This window comes from Manihot esculenta, chromosome 9, assembly GCF_001659605.2.
Source record: "Manihot esculenta cultivar AM560-2 chromosome 9, M.esculenta_v8, whole genome shotgun sequence".
Taxonomy (NCBI): Eukaryota; Viridiplantae; Streptophyta; class Magnoliopsida; order Malpighiales; family Euphorbiaceae; genus Manihot; species Manihot esculenta.
Genome location: NC_035169.2, coordinates 7288624 through 7313534, shown reverse-complemented (window position 1 = coordinate 7313534; position 24911 = coordinate 7288624). Strand labels below are relative to the sequence as shown.

General features: G+C 33.3%; 3 protein-coding genes across 13 annotated transcripts; 2 read left to right on the top strand and 1 right to left on the bottom strand.

Moving 5' to 3' along the window:
- Positions 1–1461: 1461 nt before the first annotated feature.
- Positions 1462–7905, top strand: LOC110622881 (DEAD-box ATP-dependent RNA helicase 11). Of its 3 annotated transcripts, XM_021767576.2 has the most exons (7): positions 1467–1665; positions 2082–3010; positions 3110–3193; positions 5062–5304; positions 5906–6073; positions 6464–6577; positions 6986–7905. In XM_021767576.2, the coding sequence occupies exons 2-7, from the start codon at positions 2222–2224 to the stop codon at positions 7490–7492; spliced, it is 1905 nt and encodes a 634-aa protein (XP_021623268.1). In that variant the 5' UTR covers positions 1467–1665; positions 2082–2221; the 3' UTR covers positions 7493–7905. The 3 variants fall into 3 exon arrangements, with proteins under 3 accessions (XP_043816013.1, XP_021623269.1, XP_021623268.1); XM_021767577.2 differs by lacking the exon at positions 5906–6073 and having other exon boundaries at positions 1465–1665; XM_043960078.1 differs by lacking the exons at positions 5906–6073; positions 6464–6577 and having other exon boundaries at positions 1462–1665.
- Positions 7906–8786: 881 nt separating this feature from the next.
- On the bottom strand, positions 8787–12037 carry LOC110622120 (protein WHAT'S THIS FACTOR 9, mitochondrial). 2 transcript variants are annotated; one of them, XR_002489054.2, is made up of 3 exons: positions 11482–12023; positions 9986–11039; positions 8787–9048 (listed from the first exon to the last, which is right to left on the bottom strand). XR_002489054.2 is itself a non-coding variant. In XM_021766526.2 (2 exons), exons 1-2 carry the CDS (start codon positions 11790–11792, stop codon positions 10055–10057), a joined length of 1296 nt encoding a protein of 431 aa, XP_021622218.1. In that variant the 5' UTR covers positions 11793–12037; the 3' UTR covers positions 9824–10054. The 2 variants fall into 2 exon arrangements, 1 of the variants encoding a protein (XP_021622218.1); XM_021766526.2 differs by lacking the exon at positions 8787–9048 and having other exon boundaries at positions 9824–11039; positions 11482–12037.
- A 402-nt stretch (positions 12038–12439) lies between these two features.
- On the top strand, positions 12440–24435 carry LOC110622914 (F-box protein At3g58530). Of its 8 annotated transcripts, none has more exons than XR_002489204.2 (13): positions 12441–12705; positions 12809–12868; positions 13059–13142; positions 13803–13933; positions 14037–14112; positions 14423–14493; positions 15101–15187; positions 15284–15356; positions 15443–15510; positions 15591–15659; positions 17864–17920; positions 18119–18271; positions 20736–20778. XR_002489204.2 is itself a non-coding variant. In XM_021767640.2 (13 exons), exons 1-12 carry the CDS (start codon positions 12541–12543, stop codon positions 20799–20801), a joined length of 1056 nt encoding a protein of 351 aa, XP_021623332.1. In that variant the 5' UTR covers positions 12443–12540; the 3' UTR covers positions 20802–20841; positions 24095–24435. The 8 variants fall into 8 exon arrangements, 5 of the variants coding, with proteins under 5 accessions (XP_021623329.1, XP_021623331.1, XP_021623334.1 ...); XR_006352017.1 differs by lacking the exon at positions 20736–20778 and adding an exon at positions 18370–18391; XM_021767640.2 differs by lacking the exon at positions 17864–17920 and adding an exon at positions 24095–24435 and having other exon boundaries at positions 12443–12705; positions 18166–18271; positions 20736–20841.
- The last annotated feature ends 476 nt before the right edge of the window (positions 24436–24911 follow it).

Sequence of the window (24911 nt, the reverse complement as noted above, 5' to 3'; positions counted from 1 at the left end):
CTATTAACACCGATTAGTAAATATAAAATCACATTGCTATTGCTATAGATATAATGAGAATACACTAAATTATATTTTTTAACAATAAAATATAACGAGAATATGCTGAATTATTCCATCTAATAGTAATTTATCAATGAATCTCGTCATGCTGCGACGAGTATAATGAAAAGTTATTTTTTCATCGATGGAATTGAATATCATCGGATTAGATTCTTAATATGTTATTTGGTTTTCGAGCGACAGTTTATAAATTGGCCAATATTAGTAAAGTTTTAAAAATTATTAAAAATAGTTTAAATCGTGTTTATATTATATATATATATATATATAACATTTAAATGCACTATTAAATTTAATATTAAATAATTTAATTTTAAATATAATATTTATTTACTAAAAATTTAAATTAAAGTTATTTAATAATTTAAAAAAGAGAAATATCCATAAAAATCTCAAATTTTGATGGTTTGGTTAATTAATAAATATTTAAATTACATAAATATTTCTAAAAACCAACGGTAACTAATATAGTTAATACTTTTTTATATATTTTTATTAGTTATTCAATATATAAGTAATAATAGTTAGATATAGTTTATTAAACGTAAAAAATCTATCCATTAAATTTATTATTGGCTATTAGTGATCAGCAATATACATCCACTATATTCAATAACAACACTAGGTCACCAGTGCAACAAGAAGATTGTGGATAAGCCCAAAAATAAATCATGTATGGTGAATGAATGATGCATTCTATAATTAAAATTTTGAGAAATCATTTGAACTTGATTTCAAATTAAATAACATGTATAATTAAAATTATATGAACTAAATAGTATAAATGTTAAAGATTTATTTAATAAAAGATTAAAGAATTTAATTTTATAATATATAAAATATTTTAATTAAATAATTTTAAAATAAAAATTAATTAATAGTAATTTTTTTATATTTTATGTAAAAATACCCAAATACGACTAAACAAATTGAAAAATTTCAGTGAACATTGAGTGGAAACCAGTTGAAGTCAAACACCTAATCTCTCACAATGATACTTATAAAATCTATAAACTCATTTAAAAACCGAAAATTCAGATAAAAAAGATTTACCAACTAACTTTGGCTAAATAAAAATACTTCTAAATTAAAAATTACTTAATAAAAGGCGCCGGGTATTTAGTAATCTTTTCGGCGGCCATTCTTCCTCCAAGCTCCAACGGGTGACTCTTCTCAGTTGTTTTATTTATTTATTTATTTATTTTTTCAAAAATTAATTTTACTCTGAATAGTAATTAAGAAAAAAAGGAAAATTAGAGAAATTCTGATGAGAGGGAGAGAAAGAGAGGACTGAAAGTTGGTAAGAAAGAGTTAACACCGTTGGCTAAATTCGTACGGACACCGTCCACTTGAGATTTTTTTCTCTTTGATTTGGTACACACACAAAGATAGATACTGCCCACCCAAATATCAAATAAAGGCGAAAGACGGAAGACTCCGTTTCCTCATCTCTCTTCTTCTTTTCTTTCGAAATATAAAATCTCTCTCTTTCTTCTCTATTCTCCAAAGAAAATTATAATAAGAGAAAAGCGATATTTCAGCTTCGTGTCTGATCCCAAAGAAAGAATCTAGGGTTTCTCGTAATCAAATTGCACCAAACAGGTTCATCTTCCTCTCTCTGTATCTATCTCCAGTTTCCTTCTCTTATTCTTTTTTAATGGCTTCTATCTAGGTTCTCTGTTTTAAATTTGCTGCACATTTTTGCTGTTTTTGACAAACAAATGCATGCTACATCTTCTGATGGAATCCTTGTTGCTTTGGTTGCTGTCTTTTTTTTGTTTTTATTTAATCCCATTGTGTTGATTGATTACTGTGCTCTTAGATTTGTCTAGTTTTTCAGTTTTTCGTTTTTGATATCAATTTTTTTGTTTTAGTTGGTTTGCCTTCTTAGTTGTGTTTCTTTTGGGTTGATTGTAGCATATTTTTAATTTTTGTTTATTTTTCTCAAGTGAAAATTTTATTGATTGCATGGGTTCTTGTGCTGCACCCTTGATTTTACTTGCATTGTGATTTTGCAGGATTTTTCTTTGTCATTCATATAGAGCGAAGGTATAGAAGGAGATTTTGACTTGGAGGGTACCAATTTTCGTGATCATTCTTAGTGGATTAGAGTGTAGGTTTGTAAATTTGGAAATCAAAATCGTGATTTCTAGAAATTATGAGAACTTCATGGGCAGATTCTGGATCAAACTCTGCTTCGGAGAGTGCAGTTCCTGCTTACTCTGGTAACAGCAGCGGATCACGTCCTACCCGCGCCACTTATGTTCCTCCACACCTTCGTAACCGTACACCTTCAGCAGATCTTCCGGCAGCCTCACCTGCGGCTCAAGCACAGCCACAGGCCAATGATCGTGTAGGTTATGGTGGACCTCCAGGAGGTTCCCGCTGGGCTGGTGGTTCTAGACCTGATTATGGGCGTCAAGCATATGGTTCTGGTGGTAGAACTGGTGGCGGCAGCAGCGGCAGCAGCAGTGGCGGTGGCAGTAGTGGTTGGAACAATAGAAGTGGTGGATGGGATCGTGGCAGAGAGCGTGAGGTGAATCCATTTGGCAATGATGATGAAGGGGAGGGCACACTTAATGAACAAGAAAATACAGGGATTAACTTTGATGCATATGAGGATATTCCGGTTGAGACAAGTGGGGACAATGTGCCACCGCCTGTGAATACATTTGCAGAGATAGACTTGGGTGAGGCATTGAATCAGAATATTCGGAGGTGCAAGTATGTGAAGCCGACTCCAGTTCAACGTAATGCAATCCCTATAATTCTTGCGGGGCGTGACTTGATGGCTTGTGCTCAGACAGGGTCAGGGAAGACAGCTGCCTTCTGCTTTCCAATTATTACTGGAATTATGCGGGAGCAGTATGCTCAGAGATCTCGTGGGCCAAGGACTGTTTACCCACTTGCTCTTATCCTCTCCCCTACAAGGGAGCTATCATGTCAGGTGCAATTCATGCTGCTTGTGTGCATATCTGGAGTGTGCATTGCCACCTTAAGATGTGGCTAATCTTCTTAACTGTTTTCTTTTTACATCTAATTTCAGATACATGATGAAGCCAGAAAATTTTCATATCAAACTGGTGTCAAGGTTGTAGTTGCTTACGGAGGAGCACCAATAAACCAACAGGTTTAGATCATATGACATTGTTTGCACTTCTTTTATTATGCTTTTATTATTTATTACCTGCAGTTTCTCCATTTAACTCTGCGTCATCCTTTTTTCCCCTCCTCATAAGGAAAAAAGGGATAGATGCTTAGCAACTAGAGGGTATTTTCTTTTGGATTCACTGTGCTGATTTAGTTCCTGCAGAATATCGGCCTCCCTGAGATAATAATGGATAAAATATCAATGCAAGTCTCTGTTTGGAGATTTAGTATGTTATTATGTAGATTGGTTATTCTGGTTATATTAGTGCTTTCTTCCCAAGTGTATTAAGCTTGAGATAAAAGTGATGATCTTGGTGTTCTATAGGGCATGGGAAAATAAAGCAGTAGCTTGTCTTTCCTTCCTTATATGTTCTTTTTTTCCCTTAGTATTATTATTAGTAATCTTCTTTATGTAGTAACCAGGTAGACAGTGATTTCTATTGAGAAAAGCAAATGAAAGTCTGTCTGGGGAATTTATTTCTAAGATAATTGGCATTAAGGCACGTTTATTATAATGCAACTATCTGTAAACTCTGCCATTAGGGCGCCATTAAGAACAAAAGTCTGTGAATTGTGTCATTGATTCCCTTCATACTCCTTAACTTGTATCTACTCCAGTGCAGTTATACTTGGAGGTTTTAAGTGTGACAGTTGAATTACAAGATAACAATTGTTATTTGTTGTTGTGGATGTGATCTATTCAAACTTTGTCACCCTATCTGTTTAGTTGGATTTTTATTTTTCTCACCTTCCTCAATGCCAAAGCAATGGAAGGTGATGAAAAACAAAGAAAGCAAAAGAACCTTTTGATGGCAAAATATAAAATACACCTGGTGCACTAAAAATAGTGCACCGGGTACTCAATAGTACACCTTCAATCACATAGAGGCGGGTCCCACCTTCCTAAATTCATTGCTTAACTGATTTATTGTGAATAACAGTGCACTATTTTTTAATGCATTGGTTTTATTATATAATTCGCCAAAAGAAGCTAACCCTTAAATTTTGGAGTGTAAGACCTACATCAATGTGAGTGAAGGTTGACATTATAAATTTTCCCTTCTGATATTATTTAAAGGACATATCTGCATGTGAAAGCATCAAAATTGCAATGTCAGGTGGGTTTTAGTATTCAACTCTGATTGCTATGGAGGTGATAACCTGACGAAAGGGGAAAAAAGAAAAAAAAAAAGACCAAAAGGGGACAATGCTGGCATGATGTCTTAAGAATGATCTGCTGAAACTTATGTTAGAGTTAAGCATGAATCATGCATGAAAGCTGAATCAAGTGAGCAAAAGCTGCAAATGAGATATTTGGATTCCTTGTTGGCTGTTAGCTAATTGGTTTGATTAATATACAGAGAGCTACAAGATGGTTAAAAATTTTGAGTTCTGGTTTTTTTGCACATATAAAATATATATGCTTGGGCCTTGGTAGATGTGTATTATTTAAATGCTCTATATCGTTGCTTTTGATTTGATATAGAGCATTTTTTGTGTGTCTGTATTTGCGCTTATATATGTGTTTGCAGGTTTTCCCCTTTCTAGCGAGTCCTTTGGTGCATTGATTGGTTTGTGGGCAGAGGGCAATATGAAGGAGATAATATTTAACCTAGTTGTAATTGACTGCAAAGAAACTTAATCCAGTAGTTATTAAATGAATAATGACTGTCAGATGACTTGGCTTGTTATCCTTATGATACCATTTCCTGCTTGCCTTGGTTTATTTTTCTACTTATTAGTTGTGTACTCTTGAGCAGTTGGACTGCCTGCTTTAGCTGTTCACTCTATGAGCACTTGTTGCCTACTTTAATGGTTCTCTTACTCTATTGATTATTGCTTGTTCAGTTGCGAGAGCTTGAAAGAGGGGTTGATATTCTTGTGGCAACTCCTGGACGCCTGGTGGATTTGCTTGAGAGGGCTAGAGTGTCACTGCAGATGATTAGATATTTGGCACTTGATGAGGCAGATAGGATGCTGGATATGGGTTTTGAGCCTCAGATTAGAAAGATAGTGGAACAAATGGACATGCCCCCACCTGGAAGGAGACAGACAATGCTGTTTAGTGCCACTTTTCCGAAAGAAATACAGGTTTCTTTTTAGAGGCTTACTTTGTATTCTGTCAGTTACTCTCATTTTTGTATGAACAGTAGTTATTGATATCACTTATGTCTTTGGATGTTATTAATATAAGAAGTGCTTGAGATAATAACAAAAAGTTTAATGAAGACAAATTAATTTTTTTATTAAATTTATGCAGTGTATTTTAGGGTGCCCTTCCTTTTGGAAAAATTTCAAGAAATGTTTCTACTAAAATAAACCCATCTACTTCCAACTTAAGAAACGATTTTTATTTTCATCAAGTACACATTTTGTACATATTCTCATGCAAAAGTTGTATAAAATGAAAAGAAAGTTAAAGACAAATTGAAGCTATTCATCTCAAAGTAAATGCACAATGGAATTCTTAAGTTGTGGTATTAATTTTTGTTTTGCTAAAGGATATAGCTTATGGTGTGGATTGAATATTGAGTGTTTATTTCAATAGGCTACGGCAATTACTCTCGTGTAGTTCTGTAGGCTGTGTAGGCAATAGACATATATAGTGAAGGCTAATAACATTTTATAGAAGCCAGAAGAATGGCATTTCAGAAAGCAGCTAACTGTTCTTGGCATTTTGGCTGGCATGCAGAGACTCGCATCTGATTTTCTTTCAAATTATATTTTCTTGGCTGTTGGAAGGGTTGGTTCTAGTACTGATTTAATTATCCAAAGAGTTGAATATGTTCATGAGACTGACAAGAGAAGCCATCTAATGGACCTTCTTCATGCACAAAGGGAAACTGAAACTAATGGCAAGGTAATCAAACTGTTTGCTGCTTATGGAAGTTTGATATGATATATATCTCAATTAAAGTTAATTTGATCTCTTTGTGAATTAGGAAAACCCTGAGTAATGCCATTGGCATTTTCCAACTTAGATTAATTGCTGCTTAAATTGATTATCCAGTAACAAACAGTAAAAAAGCATAATATGACTAACAATAAACAAGGCAAATACGGGAACTTTTCATGATAGAAAAGTGGGAATAAGTTAGAAAAATGAGGAATGAATTGATACGGACAAACAGATAAAAAGAGGAAAAACTTGTGGCATCCAAACTGTACAGGGTCAGTTTTAAGCGGTCCATTTTACTTTTTTTTTAATAGATATTTCCTATATGGTAATAATTTCTTGTTCACTTTGCAGCAATCTTTGACATTAGTTTTTGTGGAAACAAAGAAGGGAGCTGACTCCTTGGAACATTGGTTGTGCATGAATGGGTTTCCTGCTACAACAATTCATGGTGATAGGACACAACAGGTGAGTTATTCAGGTTCAGATTTGTTTAGAGGGATTAGAAGACAGAACAGTGTTCTGTTTTCATTTATTTGGAATGTTATGTTGGAGTAATGCTTAGCGTCTGTGGAGATCATTATGATGATGGATGGTTGCTGGATTCCTTCATTGCATGAGATAGCAACGTTATGATTTAGGAAAAGCAACAGATGACGTCCTCCATCTTCACACAAAATTTTCAGTAGAAACTTCATCTGAGTTTTGTATTGCAGGGCTTCCTGTCCTCTAGGCTTTAATTTCTTAGAATGTAACAAACATCTTACTGAAGGCCTTGTATCTTACCAGCTTTTCCCCTTTTGATGTGCATTTCCCTTGCAAGCAGTATTATGATCTTCACACTAATTATTTTAAGGTTATGAATTTTGTTTGCAGGAAAGGGAAATGGCACTAAGATCATTCAAAAGTGGGAAGACACCAATTTTAGTAGCAACAGATGTGGCGGCTCGTGGTCTTGATATACCTCATGTGGCTCATGTAGTCAACTTTGATCTTCCCAATGATATTGATGATTATGTTCACAGGATAGGGCGAACAGGACGAGCTGGAAAATCAGGTCTAGCAACAGCTTTCTTCAATGAGAACAATATGTCACTTGCAAGAGCTCTATCTGATTTAATGCAAGAAGCAAATCAGGAGGTACCTGCTTGGCTAACTCGCTTTGCTTCACGAGCTCCATATAATGGTGGTAAGAATCGGCGAAGTGGGGGCGGCCGATTTGGTGGCCGTGACTTTAGAAGGGAGGGCTCTTTTACTAGGAGCACAGATTATTATGGTGGAGGGAATAGCGGTAGCGGCGGTGGCAGCAGCAGCGTAGGATATGGGGTTCCTAGCAGTTACGGCGGTGGATATGGTCCGGGTGTGGCCAGTGCTTGGGATTAGTGTCCCACATTTAGATTAAAATTCTCTTGTTTTCTCATGAGTTAAAATTATAATCCCCCACCCCATTGTAGAATCAAGGAACAAAATTTTAAGTGTCCATTGTTCTTGATTTAATTTTCCATTGTAACTATGGAAAGTTGTATGGTGTTCTCCATGAACCCAACATATTGAAACTAACAGAATATGCTTTAGTAGTTAATGAGCAGAGCTAGAGCTTCTGTCAAACCAAAACATCCATGAGCCTTGTAAAGCATTCCAAATAGTTACAGGTTAGAACTTGAGAATTTCCCCCATGATTTCTTATCCGCATACCTCATTTACAATTCCCGTTTTAGCATTTCACAATTATGTAATGAAATTAAATTCAATTTTTAATCATTTCATTGTATTTCAATAAAGCTATTCATTTTATTTCTTGTTTTTTGATACGAAGGAATTCTCGTAGAGAACAAATTTTCTGCTTTTTATTCTTTTAAAATAAAATGTCACTCTTATTTTGTATAAGAAAATGAATAATGAGATTATATATCAATAGTTAAAAAAAAAACCTTAATTAATTTATCTCATAATAATATAAATAATTTTAACTAACTATTATGAAAAGTTATAATATAATTTTACTGATAGAAAAACGTTACTTCAATTTGAAAGAAATTACTATAACTAAAATTATTTAAAACTATTTTTTCAAAATTTAATTAATTTTTTTATTTCTCTATATTTAACTTTTATTTAAAGAATATATATATATATATATAATGAATTAAAATATATTTTAAAAAATTAATTTAATTTCCACGAGTGAAGTAATGCTTTCAACTCTAATTAGTAAGTGAACAAAATTTAGCTCATGATTTCTTTTTCGTTGATGGGCATGGGCTCACAGCAGCTAACCTAAAGCAAAATGAATAACTTTCTGTTCTTTTCTTTCTCATTTTTGACATTTAAAGGATTGAATCATAAGACTTAACAATACGTTCCAGATGTTTGCAATTCAGGACTTCCTAAACATACAATAAGCAATTAACTCCCACCGGATGTTTGCATTCCCATCAAGTAAACCACTCAAAGTTTCTTTATTATTGACAATATCAGATTAGGCATGAAAATTTATATTTAGTTCCTGTATCTTGAACGTGTGGTAGAAACAAAGCAAGTTTTTGCTCTGCCATACCAAATTCAACAGGTCCTTCAACTCATAAAGATAATTTACTATCCGTTTGCCACGATTCATTTTACAAAAAGAAAAAAAAAAGAATTCAAATGAATTCTTGTAAATCATGCATGATTTCACTTCTTTTAAAGGTCAAAAAAGAACTGAATTTATTCCATTCCAAATAAGAAAATTGAAGATTTCAAACAAGGGGTTAAGGAAAACCCTTCTGAGAAGTTAGAGAGACATTACCTTACCCTTCAATAATGAAACGCGACTAGCAAATAGCATTTTTCTCTAAAAGGTTGATAAATGTGGTGGATCTCTGACCTTGAATTTTCCAGCACTCACAAGGTGCCTTCACATCATCCCTGCATTAATTGACTTGGTATGATGCTTGAACCTGAGAAAAATGGCAGGCCAACCACTTTTAGTGCCAAGGAAGAGCAGACTCGGTTAGTGAAAATCATTAGATCCATTAAAAGGCTTAGCTTCAGCTGCCACCATGATTTCCAACAAACTAACTGTTACATAACGGGAATCTCAATGGTCCAGTGCACCAGAAATGAAGAAGTAATCATGAAAGGAAGAAAAACAGAGGAAGAACAGAACAAAGCAAAAGCGAAAGAAGAAGAAAGAGGAAAGGAAAATTCTCACATATAACATAAAATACAGGCAATCTAACTAATGAAGATGAAGAACAACTCTGTCTCTCTTCAAATGTATTTTCACAAAATCCCATGCCAAATGCAATATATATACAACTTCTCCATGTTGCATTGCATGACAGTGATTTTGCTCATACTGAGGGAGCATAATTATTAGAAGCTGGAGCAATTACAAAGCCTGGAAAAGTTATGATTCTCTCCCAAGACATCAAAAGTATTTAAGAATACATGAACTTGTAACCGTGTCAACCTAATCACAAAATCAACCTTTCAAAGTGAACATTCATACCACAATGCAAGTATCTGTTCAAAAGTGAGTTTTTGCACAAGTGTCAAGTAAATTTTTTTTGGAAAAAAAAAAATTAAAATAGAAACATCAGTGTCATCATGACCTGAAAACAATGTCCAGCTATCAAGGTACTTTTTTGCACATTAAGCTGGTTTAGCATTCAAGCCACCACATAGAATCTGTATTAATTTATTATTTTTTAAAAATAAAAAAGAAGATGAGGACCTAAAACAATAAGCTCAATTTTCACCAAAAATGAATTCAATTCCTTTTTGTACAAATTGCAGACACAATAAAAGACCAACTTGTAAAATATTTACAAAGGCTTGAGTTTTGGAACTGCCAAAATGGCCAGTCGAAATCATTTATTATGCATCCCTTACCTATGTATCAGGAAATCATTTCTGTATCTCCTAATTGTGCAGCAATATAGTTGATTCTGATGGACAAAGCTACTCTTCATCAGACCCTTCCTCAATCTCAGAGTTATCTACATAGTAATCATCACCTGCTTCACTCTCTTCCTCAGATTCATTCGGTCCATTCTCATTCTCAACATCATTTAGCAAAATGTCTTCAGGTATCATATCTGCACCTTTATTCCGATAAACAAGTCCAGTTCTCATTACATGATAAAACTTTTCTCTGAGACTAGCAAGAGGATGTGGATTCACTAGTTTTCCCCGCTGGTAACCCTCTCTAAGAGCAACAGTTGTTGTCTTACATTTCAATGAGAGGTAGAAAATCCCTGGATACCTAGTAAATAACCGAGTAAACTTATGTGGAAGAATAAGTTGCTCTCTCAAGCTCCTCAAGTAGTTCCTCTTGGTCTTCTTATGAATTGTAAGGCTCAAAAGCTCGTGCAAAACACCAACAACTCGCTTCTCCATGAGTTCACTATTTGGGTCAATCAGCCTTGAATCCTCATATGGAGAAATATATGGTAACTTCTGAAATTCCTCCATCCATGCTCTAACCTTCTTCTGTGCTCCATAACCCCTTGGAAATCTCATTGGGAAAGCCAAAGTAGTCTGCCCCCTCTTGAACTGCTCATACTTGTTACCCATTTCTTTGCTTTCATTACTCCGCTGCAATGCAGAAACTGCAAATTCCTCTTTCCATTGGACAAGGCGCAAGCAGCTAATACCATTTAATGCCTTAACAAATTGAAAATAATTAGGGTACTTTGGAATCAATATTTTCTCAAAATTATCAGGCAAACCCAGGTCCCACTTCAAAGGATGCAGTGATTGAAGTGGTACTGTCCTACTTTTGGTCATCATAAGCACTCTGCAAAGCCTCTCCACAGTATCACTCTCATAATTTTGGTGTATGTTCTGTTCCTGTGAATCTAGCATGAGTGCAGTATCTGTCAACCGGAAACAAGGCAAATTCGCATAGCGAGCGTGTGGAAATTCGCTAAAGAGTGTCGGATACCTACATATTAATGAGTTAAAAACCATTATCATTTTAACCATCATATAAATCCTTTCAACAGCACCTTCACATTAAATCATATACATATGCAATGAATACAAGGGAAAACGATAAATACTTTCATTTCCAAAGCTATTCAACAAATCTATTCAAAAGTTACATTCTCAAATGTGGGGAGTATAATTTGCAAATACAGCAGCCAATCATTATGAAGCAAGGCAAAAGCAGAATCCATAATGGAAAATAAACTCTCACAGCCGTTGTATCCATGTCATCAACATTTCATTGCATGAACCCCATTTCTATAATCCCAACATATGAGGCTAATACACTATCGAGAAAAAGGGACAAAATTGCATAATGGGTAATCAAATACTGAACTAATAATCCATTTGGGGGGGGGGGGGAATGGAGGGGAAGAGGGATAAAGAGAGCAAAACACCTGCGCAAGAAACGAAGAACAGGAACAGTAAGGCCAAGAAGCTTTTGCCAATCAGCAACAGACTTGGCAGTGAGAAATCCAGTAGGAGAGCGTTTGACTGCGTCCTTTAATAGACAAGCTGCCTTGAGCTCGGTCTCTGTGTCGATTATATGGTCTAGGCTACGGTTCTTCACCCACTTGAGCCTCACCTTCACTATGGATCTATACTGAAGAAAATGGTAAAGATGGTTGCTATTGCAGTTGCAGATGTTGGGTTCAAGTAGAGATTTTGGCAACACAATAAGCAAAGATTTGTGGGTTTTCGAGATCATCTGATTGAGATATTAGTTTACTTGTTTCTTGTTGCTTATTGGGGCTGTCGTAAAACCCTAAAACAGAAGCTAAAACCTTGACATTAATGATTTTCAGCGGACACTGGAAATGGAGGGTTTCGTCTTGTCTTTGATGAGAATTGAGACACGCCGGTCTGTCACTCCGCCTATAACGGCAAGTCGTTTATGTTTGTAGAAAAAGATTTGTCGTTTGATATCGATGCTGCTGCATTATCATTTGCCAACGGAGTGTCGTTTGCATGCGATAAAGATGCCAGATTGCCAATTTTGATGTATCATTGATTTTTGGCCTATTCTAGAAACACCAAGTAATTTATATAGAATTTTTATTGCAATCTAAATAAAATATTATTTTTAAAAATAAACACTCAGTTAATACAATATTATTTTTTAAAATTAAAAATATTTTTTATATAATAAAATTTATTTTTGTAGTATTTTTAAAATTATTTATTACATTTATGTATTTTAAAAAAATTTATGTTAATTAAAATAATAATTTTGTATATTTAAATTATAAAAAAATATTATTATTATTAAAAATGATATTATAATAGCTTATTTGACCTTAACAAAAATATAAAAATTTAATTGATAAAAAATTTAAATTAGACTTATTCACCCTTATTATTATGCTGTAATCTCTCTCTTAATTCTTGAAACTCCTCTCTGGTGTGGTGAACAGCTTATTTGCCTGTGCATCGAAAGGCCCTCGCAGGTCGCAAAAATGGAAACAAAGAAGGAAGAAGACGACCTAACATGGAGCAGAGAAACAATTCCAAGAGTAATGAAGATAGTCAGCACGAAACTCCCTCAAAGAGACCTAGTTTCTCTTCTGCTTGTTAGCCCTTGGCTCCACCGCACTCTTATCTCTTACCCCTCTCTCTGGCTGGTATAGTTCGTCTCGCTCTCTCTCCACTAAATTGGTCACTTCTGAATTGATAAGAGCATTTGAATGGTTTACTTGATCTGGGTTCCCCTTGGTTTTATTTAAGGTTCTTGATTTTCGTGAGATGAATAAAGCTGGAGATAGACTTACAGCGGCTCTTTCACTGGTAAATTGTCACTAAACTTTTATCTGCTAAATCGATTGATTTTTTATGCAGTCATTTTGAGGTGTAATTGATGGAAAAACAGATAGGCTGCCTTGTTGGGAGATTAAAATTGATCATATTTTTTATACTATTTTAACTTTTTTTTGGAAGACATAAATGTTATGGTGATTTACTTCTTGTGTTTTTGCAGTCAAGATACCAGCATGTGAAGCAGATTAACCTTGAATTTGCACAAGATATTGAAGACAGACATCTTGAAGTCCTTCAAAACAAGGTATGACTATAACAGCTATAATTCAGGCGAATCTAGAACCTTGAGCGCTTGCTAGATATTAAGGCTTTATACTTAATTTCATCATCCATTTTATGAGCCAGGGAGAATCATTAATTGACAAGCATAAGTGATAATATAGGGATAACTCATCGCAAGAGTTCAACTAAGCAAGAGTGACTCGGGATGATGGCCTTATCTAGAAGTTTTGAAAAGTGGATTTTGTGGAAACTCATCCTCTGTTTTATATTTGTTATCGTGTGGTGCTAAATGCAGAGCCATTGTCACTAGTAGAATAGATTAAGAAGCGTAATTAGGATAAGGGAAGTGAGAGAAACAAAAACGTTTGTCTTTGTGGCTATTTCTTATGTAAGCTTATTAAAGGTACCAACTAGCATAATATTGCTGAACATTTCAAGTATACAGAAGAGAGAATAGGTGAAATGCCCTTGAGTTTTCAAATTATGAAACATTTATTAATACATAGAAGATCTATGGCCTCAAATTTATTTCTGAAACAGGGATTTTAATAGAAGAATTTTACCTTAATTTTGATTGTTGCATCTAAAAAATTTTCACAAAATTTATTTCATACAATTTAAAATTATTATAAATGCTTTTGCTGTCTTTGAAGATTATAGTGATGAAATTTAAGCATTTCAGTTTATCAATTCTCTTCAAAACTTGGAGTCTTTAAACTTGAATGGCTGCCAGAAGATCTCTGACAAGGGAATAGAAGCTATAACCAGTGCTTGTCCAAAACTGAAGGTCTTCTCTATTTATTGGAATGTGAGGTACTTTAAGATTTACCAGATTTGCTTATTAGTAGTTCAAATAGATCGGTAGAGCCAACTTCTTTCATTTCTAATGAGTTTTCACATGTGGATTGAGCTTCAGGGTGACAGATCTTGGTATAAAGCATTTGGTGAAGAATTGCAAACATGTAGTTGATTTGAACTTGAGTGGATGTAAGGTACTTAATCACCAACTTAATGCTGGTTATTTATTTTCCCATTTGAAGTATACCATGCAGGAGTGTCGAGAAAATCAAAATGTAATTGACTGCAGCTTTCAGTGGGAGTTTATATAATGAAAATATATGATGCATGGTTGATGTAATTATACAATTATTAAATTATTGGTAGAAAGAATAGGGAAAAGGAGATACCATGTAACCAAGTGTAGATAGATGAAAATTCACTTTGTTTTCTACAACTGAATTAGGAAAATAATAAAATGTGTTTCCTTCTTCCTTTTCTATTTTTGTTTTTTTCTTTATGCAGAATATATCAGACGAAAGTTTGCAATTAGTTGCTGACAACTATCAAGACTTAGAGTCATTGAATCTCACTAGGTATGCAATAATGTTACATCAGATTTACAAGGTGAACTTTATTTCAATAGAAAAAGCTGCTGTCTGCTTCTGAATTCATCAATTTACTTCTTGCTATGCGTATTTGGACAAAGTCGTAGGCCATCACAAATTGCTTGACAAAAGGGAGATGATTGTTGCTTATTCAAGCTGCAGTATACAGTTTGTAGTCCAAATAATGGACTAGTGGGATGCCAGATTTGATTAGTGCTCCTGGAGGTATATGCATTGTTAAATTTAGGCCAGGTCTAACTCACCTTAAAACTAGTCTAACTTACCCTTAAAGCTAACTCAAAGGGGAGTTAGCTAGCCCTCTTGTAAGGGCACATTACCCCTATCCCAAACTGATGTAGGTTTCAACACGTTCCCTCACACTCAGAACTATACTGGAGCGTGAAATATTTATGAGAGGTCCAACATCGGTGGGAAGGCTCAGATACCATGTTAAATTTGGGTCAGATCTAACAAACATGTTTTGGGTCAGACTTAACTCACCTCAAAAACTAACTCAAAAGGAGCTCAAGGGGAAGGATTGCTCAAACCGATGTGGGATTCAACATGCATCATGAAATTGTCTTGGTTTTACCAGGTGCATCAAGCTAACAGATGGCGGTTTGCAACAAATATTGGTCAAGTGTTCCTCTATCCACAGTTTAAATCTTTATGCCATTTCCATGTGAGTACTGTGTTTTTAAAATGTCATGAAGTGTAATTTTAGTACTTGTATTTCCAATTTCATGGTATATGTTCTGTTCTGTTCTATTCTTTACAGCTTCACTGACAAAGCTTACAAGAAAATATCAAATCTAGCCCATCTACAATTTTTAGATTTATGTGGTGCCCAGGTGAAATTCTTTTTTTTGTTTGGCTGAATTGTCTTATCCAATTTTATATGCTAAAGGTTGATATGCTTTGAAATTTTAACTTTTAGAATCTATCTGATGAGGGACTTTCTTATATAGCCAAATGCAAGAATCTTGTCTCACTAAATTTGACGTGGTGAGTAAAATAAAACATCTATAGAAATTCTTAGAATGAAAAGGGATAATTATATAAAAGTCTTTTATTTCTTTTGATAGGTGCGTTCAAGTCACTGATGTGGGGGTTATATCAATTGCTGAAGGTTGCACCTCTCTTGAGTTTCTCAGGTACCTCTATTTCTTCTTCTTCCTTTGCATGGACTATCATAGTAGAAAAACTAGAAATAATATTATTGTCTTGAAACATTTTTGTTTAAGTGAGTACCTAATAATGGTCAAGGCATTCTTTATTATTATTATTATTATTATTTTTTCCAACCCCTTTTAAGTGACTAATGCTATGAATTGGATCTCTCAAAGATTGTGTGAACATGCTGCTCTATGGTTCAATCATTCATAGATGCCTTTATAGTCAAGTTGAACTTTTTCAGTTGGTAATTGTGCCACACTCAGATACTTTAGTGATTGTTTGATCATTCTGCTGCTAACTGAAAGTTCACATTGCAAGTATCATGGAAAAGCATTTTTCTTGATATTGTGATATTCTAAACACTAATATTGTGAATGATGTCCTTGTACAACAAGGATTAATCAAAGTATTGAATGAGAAACAATCAGTGACAATCAATGTTGATTCTTCAGAGGAATTTCAACAAAAGACAGCAAGTACGATTCAAGATATTAGCTCCTAATGTGAAGCATATAATGTTTTAGAAGAGATTTTGCCAATTGTTTTATGGAAGAAATTGGAAAGACTATACGCGTTGAAGTCACTCGCAAATCACTTATGCATGAAATTGTTGTACCAACTGAGAATGGAGGAAGGTGTTGATGTGAGATCACCTTAATGACTTCAATAAATTAATAAGTCAATTTGCTAACATCGGTGTGAAGGTTGATGATAAAGATGATGCCTTCTTTCTTTTGACCATTCTCCCGTAATTGTATTGAAGTTTGATGAAAACATTAATAGTTGAGAAGGAGATGTTAAAGGTGGAGGGAGTTGCTGCAGTGATTTTGTTGAGAAATTCAAGAAGTCAATTAGTAGCGAGAAAGATGGAGCTTTGCTATTAGTCCTAGTCATGATAGAAGTAATCCATGTAGAAACACTTATAGAAGAAATAGTAGTTCAAGCTTGAGACCATGAGTAGACTATATGGATAAGGAATGTTATTAGTATCATGAGATTGGCCACATACAATGTACATGTAATAAGATAAAGGAAGGTCTTGGAAAGTTAAAGCAATTTAAGCAGAGTTGTGGGAACGGAGGGAAGGTTGCAATTGCAATTGATAAATGAGAAATTGAATGCGATGTTTTAAATGTTGATTATGGTAAGGAAAAGGTACATAATTTCACTAGAAAATGAGTGGTTGATGGATTCCACTTTCATATTTGCTAAAGAAGGACCTCTTTTATGCAATTGATGAGAGAGCAAATGAAGGTAGCCAATGGTGAGAAGATGGAAATTGAAGGTGTTGGTATAGTGTGAATGCACTTGATAAAGTGAGGTATATTTTTAAATGTAAAAGGAATTTGATTTCCTTAGGTAAATTGGACTCCCTGGGTTTTAGTTGCCCTATTCAAGGTGGCAGCACAAGAGTTAGCTTATGTGCTCTTGTGTTCATGAGGAATGAGATTATGAGAAGCTAAGCCTGAGGCATTTCTACAATTTGGAAGATGGTAGGAAGCATGCGTTTTAAAGCGAGAGGTGATATTCACAATCAAGAATGCATGTGTTAGGGCAATAGCTCTAACTGGTTGAAATAAGGCGGAATAGAGAGAAATAGAGAAGAAGAATAGAGAAGAATAGAGAAGAAGAGACTGTTTGGATAGAGAAGAAGGTTTTAGAGGGAAGCAGGTAAGCTGTACGTGTATTGATGAATAAAATGGAATGCCTTACATGTGTGTTGTGCTGAGATATATACTATTTCTCAGTAACTAACTTGACAGCTGCACACTCATAGCTATAACAACCTATAGCAGCCTATAATAGCTGTAATATTCCCTGCTATACATTTAAATCCCTCTTATTTCTATATTTCTTCCTAGAATACGTGACAGCATGGATTATCAAAGTGAAAATTGACTTTTGTGGAAGTTATAAAGATAAGTTCTGTTCAACTTGATGGTACTCATTAGTTGAGTCCACATCCATATGAGAATTCAAATTAGTTAAAATTAAGTAGGAAGATTAAATTTGAATATGAAGTTAAGAAAAGGATTTTGGAGACTTGGAATATATGAGTTTATTGGAGTAAATGATCGACATTAAGTTGGTTTCTTTTTTGTTTTATACTGTAGCTTTTTAAGGACTGAGGTTCTTAAGTTCTTTAGTTTGTGCAGCTGACATTAAACATTTGGCATTGTAGAGTGCTTATGTGTATGCAGCTACTACGAGGTTAAATTGCAAAGCAATTTAATGTGAGGTAAGTTATTAGTCTGAGTGATTTGTGAGTGAGAGAAGTAATTAGTGATTGTAATTTCTTTTTTCCTTGATAGTTGATTGTTTGTCGAGTAGGCTTTTGCCAAACTGCTTAAAATTGTGTTCTTCAAATTTTTAGGTTATTTTCATGACAATATTGATGAGCATGTGGTATATTTTGTGCCCCCATTCGAATGTGCAGTCTCTTGCTATAGTCGTGTCTCTGATGTCATTGAAAGAATGATGCAGCTTGTTTGGAATAGTTGGTGTGACTGACAAGTGCCTGGAGGTCCTTTCAAGGTTCTGCTCAACTACAATCACAACCCTTGATGTAAATGGATGCATTGGCATAAAGGTATCCAACTATTTCTTGTTGCAAAGGGCTTCTGACCATCTTTTGTATATTGTTTATTTGCAAGGTAATAGTTGCCAGTCCTTAATTTAAGCTTTTAGCTCAGGGAAAACCCCAGTGACCCCCCTTGGCCCCAAAAAGAGGGGAAAAAAAGAGTTTCCTTCTTTTTCACTTTGACTACACTACCAAGAAGTGTATGCATTACAAGGTCAATGGGAAAAATCCTGATTGTTTAATTGAAATGGCTAAATCTTGTACTCATACGACTCTCGACAAATACAATGGAGAAGGTGATCCCATTGGTACAGTTTCTTCTAACTGCTGGAGGCAGTCATTGTATTCTTTCTATGTAATATGCTATATTCTTTTTCCATCACCTTTTTTCCTCCATTCTTTCTTATAATTTGTTGTAGATAACGAAATTCCTGCCAACTTTGGTCAACTTAATATTGATGCATGTACTCCTGAATTAATCCATCACCAATGGATGCAAGATGATTTTCTAAATTCTTTTGTCATGAAATTTGTCAGTGCAGTCGCTACTTGCTAGCGCTAGTACTCGGTTGCTTACAGCTTAGAAAATATGAAGAACAAAAATTTGGGTGGCAACACTGATTGAGTTGGGGATAGCGAAAAATAATTTTTTATGAGGTTGCTTAACATCGTATTAAAGAGAGTGCACATGTGCAGTGCATTAGGGGTGTGCGGTTCCGGTTATGGGATGGTTCCTTGCAGGAATCGGAACCGGAACTGAAAATCGGTTTCTTAAATTTTTTGGAACCAAAACCAGAATCAAATTTTACTGGAACTTCCAGTATGGTTCTATATGTTTTCGGTTCTGGTTCGGTTCTAGTATCGGTTCTTTTTGGGTTCTAGTTTCGATATAATCTTCGGTTCCTATAATAAAATTTAAACTTGAACGAAATAATTAAATACTTTTAACATAGTATTAATATTATTTATATCAAACTAACAAGTCTCATATTCCAACTTTAAAATAATATCAAATATCCACACTATTATATAATATTTTCATCAAAAATATATGAAGACACTAAATAATTAAACATAATATAATTTTCCTATTATAATTTTCAAACTCTTAAAAGAAGAAGAAGAAAAAAAAAGATAAAAAAAATTTTCAATAGAGTTTTCAAAAACTTTGCTGCAATATTTCACAAGAAATAAACTCTAACTAAACTAGTTTTTCTCATTTCTCTTATATGTTACAAATGTATTTAGTTTTCTCTTTTTTTTTTTATAGCAAAACTACGTAATTTAAGATAAAACTATGTAGTATCTAAAATTACATAGTTTAGCTTAATAGTATTTTTTTTTAAATAGTCACAATTATTTTAATTTAATTTGTTTTTAATTTTATCAAATTATATTTTATTATTATATAATCTAGTTAACAATATATATATATAGGGATAATAATAATAATTACAAGTACATATACGCATATATATGTTATTGATTTTAATAATTTATATTCTATTAGTATAAATTCTATTAATATGGAGATAGTGAATAATATAATCTATTTAAGTAGAACGAAGTATAATTAATAAACTAAATTAGTTGAATTATACCTTTATAAACCTTTAATAATTGATTAGTGACTAAAATATATAATAATTATATATATATATATATATATACACGCATAGCTACTAATAACAATTATAAATACATACATATCAATCTATATATAATTATTTTAGTATATATATATAATCATTTAGATAGGACCAACTTTAATTAACTAATTAAATTAGTTAAATTATCCTATTATAAATATTAAATAATTGATTAATGACTAAAAAGTATAATAATTTTATATTGTTATTATATATATATAGATAATAATAACAATTATAAGTATATATATATATATATATATATATAATTATTTTAGTAATTTATATTCTAATAGTATAATTCTATTAATATATATATTATATATATGTAATCTATTTCAATAGAATAAATTATAATCAACTAACTAAATAAAATGGTAAGAAATATTTAATAATTAAACAATATTGCAATTATATGTGTAATTTTATTGAAATTATATGATGTATAAAACATATTATTGGAATTATGCATTAGAATTATAATATCACTATAAATTATTTAAAAATATATATATATATAAATTGGTTCGTCGGTATGGTTTTGATTCAGTTTCGGTTTTGGTATGGTTCTTGACAAAGAACCAGAACTAAATAGCTAAATAAATTCAGTTTAGTACGATTCGGTTCTTTTTCAATTCTGGTTCAATTCGGTATGGTTCTTCGGTTCGGTTCGGTTCGAGACCCCTAAGAACTGTGCACAACCCTTGTAGGCACAAGAACATGCTCAGAGTTTCATCTGTGAAGACTGACAATTTCTCGAGTCCTTGTATTTTTATCAATTTTATGTTCCAATTAGTTTGTCAAGTACACGTTTTTTCATGCAGAAACGGAGCCGGGATGAATTGCTTCAGCTGTTTCCTCATCTGAAGTGTTTCAAAGTACACAGCTGATAGTCTGGAAATTTTCATGCAGCTGTATACTTGCACAAAGGTGTGTTTCCTTGTAAGACACTAGGTTTCCTGCATGCCATCTGCAAACTGCATATTGAGATATAGATTCCATGCTCAATGTAACAACGCATCTACATGATTTTTTTCCTGGTGAGATATTTTACAATTATGAGACGGGTTAGTGACAAACAATACAAACATGTATGTTGACCTACATATTTTACAGTGATGGCAAATTCTTGTAATATTACTCATTAAGATATTAAACTTCAAGTAATATTACAATTTCACCCTCCATAAATGTTCTGTATGTTGACCTTGACATTGTGATTAATTTGTTAATGTGGATAATGGCTTCAAGTCAAGATCAGTGCTGCATTGGTGGTCACTAAAACATGCCAGTAATGGTGGTAACATGCAGTAGTAGCAATGGCCTATCACTGCACAATATTTAAAAAAAGAAATTGCAAAGTTTATGAAACCAATAGAAACTTAAAAATATAATCCTACATAAATTAGGCTTACTTTTATTTCCATTTTGAAATGTAGTTAATATAGTTAAAGTAATAAATTTTGTTTAATCTTTATTAACATACTCTTCACTCATTAGTTATTAAATTATTCTTGGAACTAATAAATTATACTGTTTTTAATACATATTAAATAGGTACATTATTAGGATGTTACTCCTTCCATCCACTTTATCTGTCGTTTAAGGTTTTTACATAATGATTAAGGAAACCATTAAATCATCTATAATATAAAAAAATACTCATTATTCTAGTCTCATTAAGTCTCTCCCTATTAATCTATCACTAAAAAGTGGGATAATTAAGAGAGGGAGAAAGAGAGGTGCTAATGTAAGTTTTTAGGAAATTGTAGAAATAGTTATCATCTATAGTGGAAATAAAGATAGCATTGGAAAAAAATAGTTATTATTCCTTACATAGTGTTTGGTTCAATTCTATTATTAGAATTATGTGGAATTCAATTGAATTTCATATATAATTCATTTCGTTTGGTTTCATAGAACTTAAACTACAGAATTCAATTCAACTCCATATAATTTCTGTTTGGTTTGATTTCAGAATTGAAATTCATTTGCTCTCAATTCCTAAATTATCCTTAAAGGTAATATATATTTGTGTATATATATATTCTTTTATTGGAAAAATTTTATTCACTATAAATATATAATAATAACCAATAATAACAATGTAAACCCTCTGACAATGTATCGATAAATCAAAATAAATAACATGAGAGTTATATGTGTGTGTATATACAAGAGTTTCCATTCTATTCAACCAATTCAAAATAAAATAAATGATAGTTGAGAGGAAAAGTTTTGTCGGGGGCATTTTAGTCCACACATCATTGTTATGTAAGTTTTGTGAATTCATTTCAAATTCCATCAAAATTTGAAGGAATTGGTTTTAGTTATAACTAATTCTATGGAATTCAATTTCTAGAATTGAATTCTAATTTTTCTTCAAATCAAACATATAAAACATGGAATTCAATTGAATTCCACAAAATTTTAGGATTGGAATTGATCCAAACACAGTGTTAATCTTCTTGAACAACATATATTTGAATAAAATAACTTCTAAAAAGTGACAAATAAAAATGGATGGAGGGAGTAATAACTAGCTATTATTTTAAAAAGGGAAATGGGTTTACAATGTTGGAAGGATAAGAGGCTTGTTTTTGTGGATAGATGGCCAAGAATGCCTAAAGAAAGTTTCCCTTGAAAATTGGGAGAAAATTGCCAGAAAAAGTGTATAGAACTGAATGAATAAAGCCAACTGTTTCTCTCCAAAAAAGGCCTCCAGCTACCGCCTGGCATGAAGACTGCCCAACAGAAGCCTCCAGATGGGTGTAACAGTAATGGTAGTCTAAAGTACTTGTAAATAACAAATACCTGTGTTTGCTTTATGCATCATTTTTAAAACCATGACGTGGATGCTAAGCTGTAGTTATACGACCCACAATAGACCAAGAATGAAATGTTACAGTTTTAACACTATTTCTTCTTAGCAGAATGTTGTTCCTATATCTCTTGCTTAATGTCCTTGTTAATAAATTAATGGCAATATTGAACAAAAGGATAAGAGGAGATATAAGTTAATGGCCCTGTTGTTTGATTCCTCAGGACTGGCCTCATTACTTTCCTGATTTAGAATTATTCTATTTCACTTTCTATCTACGTCACCTGTTAATTCTGGTTCTGAGTGTCATGATTCCTTCAATATTGCTTTTCAATGCTCTATGCTTTCATTTTATTCTCTTTGATCTCCAATTGTGTCTGCTTGTCAAGATTCCTATACTCTATTGAGGTAGCATTATGTGCTTTGATTTTATATCAAAATTACAACTCATAGTTGGCCCCACCAGTGGGCCCATAAGTGTTGCCCACCTGTTTGTGGGGGATAGTGTCATTCTATAGTAATGTCACTACATGATCTGGCTCCGGATGAAGTAATCTTGTTTGTTCTTTCAAGATGAGTAGTATTGCTCATTATAGTAAAACATATTATATTAATGCTATTGAAGACTGTTTGAACAAGTCTCAGGGTAGCTGATTTTTTCCCCTCCTAGTTCTTGGTGATCTTAAATCTACTTTAATAGTGAGTCCACAAATTGACTGTGATCATATAGATAGAGGGCTAGAGCCAGGAATCACTATCCTAAGCTGTGTTACTTGAGTTTTGTCATTGAACCCTTGGAGCATAAATGTTATTGCATTAACAATTCATTTTCATTTATCTTATGTATTTCTTCACTCTTCTTTTCTTTCTTGTTTTTGTAAGCATTGCTGTCCATAACACAATACTTAATCATGTGCGCATTTATGTTGGCAAGTTCTTATGTGTTAGAGAGAGAGAGATTTAATGCTCAATTTCACCTCTTGTACTTATTAAGGAAGTTCAATTTAGTCAATTTTCAACTTTTTGTTCAAACTATCCAAAAGTTGCAAATTGAACTCAATTTAACCCAAAAATAAAGAAAATCAAGTAAAGTTTAAATTTTAGGCTATGTTGAGCGTAAATTAAAACTTTTAAACTAATTCGGACAAAAAGTTGAAAATTAGCTAATTGAACTTCCCCAACAACTATACAAGTGAAAAATGAACATTTAGCGCATATGTATCTATATATGAATCTGACTGATATTTGAATTTGAAATCTATTATTACTAAGCTAAAGCTTATTGGTTGAGTTGATAAGTACCATCATATCTAATATAGCCGGTTTTTGTTTGATGCTAACTCTATCAATGAAACTTTTCAGTGCGAAATCAGATCTTCAATCGTGGTGAGGTGGTGTGGAAGGACAGGAGGCATTCGGAAGAACGATTTCGGTGCGTAGGATATGAATCCTTTAATCTATTACATGTGTGGTCAGGAAAGAGTTTTGAGCATGGGATGATAGGAGTAGAACACCTCCCAGAAAGATATGTGATATGTTATTTGGGTACTGTTAGTATTTATTCATCAATTAATAGTTGGTTTTGCAAGCTGCTCTCACTCTCTCTTTGCCAGAAGCAAAGATTGTTGTTGTATTGGTGATGGACATGACAATAATCACTGTAACTTTTCATTGGCAAGTGTTTGGATGTGGTTTGTCCTGGATTTTTAGGTCTCGTTTTCTACATTTTCTTGAAAATGGAATTGGAGTCTTTGAGTCTTTCATTCACCATGAACCATGTCTGGACGGATTACAGGGAGCTTTCATAAAAGTAAAGTGAAATAATGTAGTGAAAGGGAAGATATTAAAGCCTTTGATTGATTGAGAAAGTACGGATTTTTCCATGCATGTTGGCTTCCCATCATTTCGGGTATGGTAAATTTTGCGGTATTCTTTCTGATGGTGTTTGGTGCCTCGTGGTGCGGGACACGTGGATTAGCCAGTAGTTGCTTCTAACGTATGGGTAGGGTTTTGGGTTGAATGGAAATTGGGTGGGGATTTCTTGGGTTGATTTTATGCTTCATGAGCGTGCGTTTGGTCTCTGATATAATGATCTCAGCCCGTTGAGTAATTTGATGCAGTACTTTTACGTTGTCAATTGTCAAAAGAAGAAAGAAAAAGTACGGATTTTTAAATATTT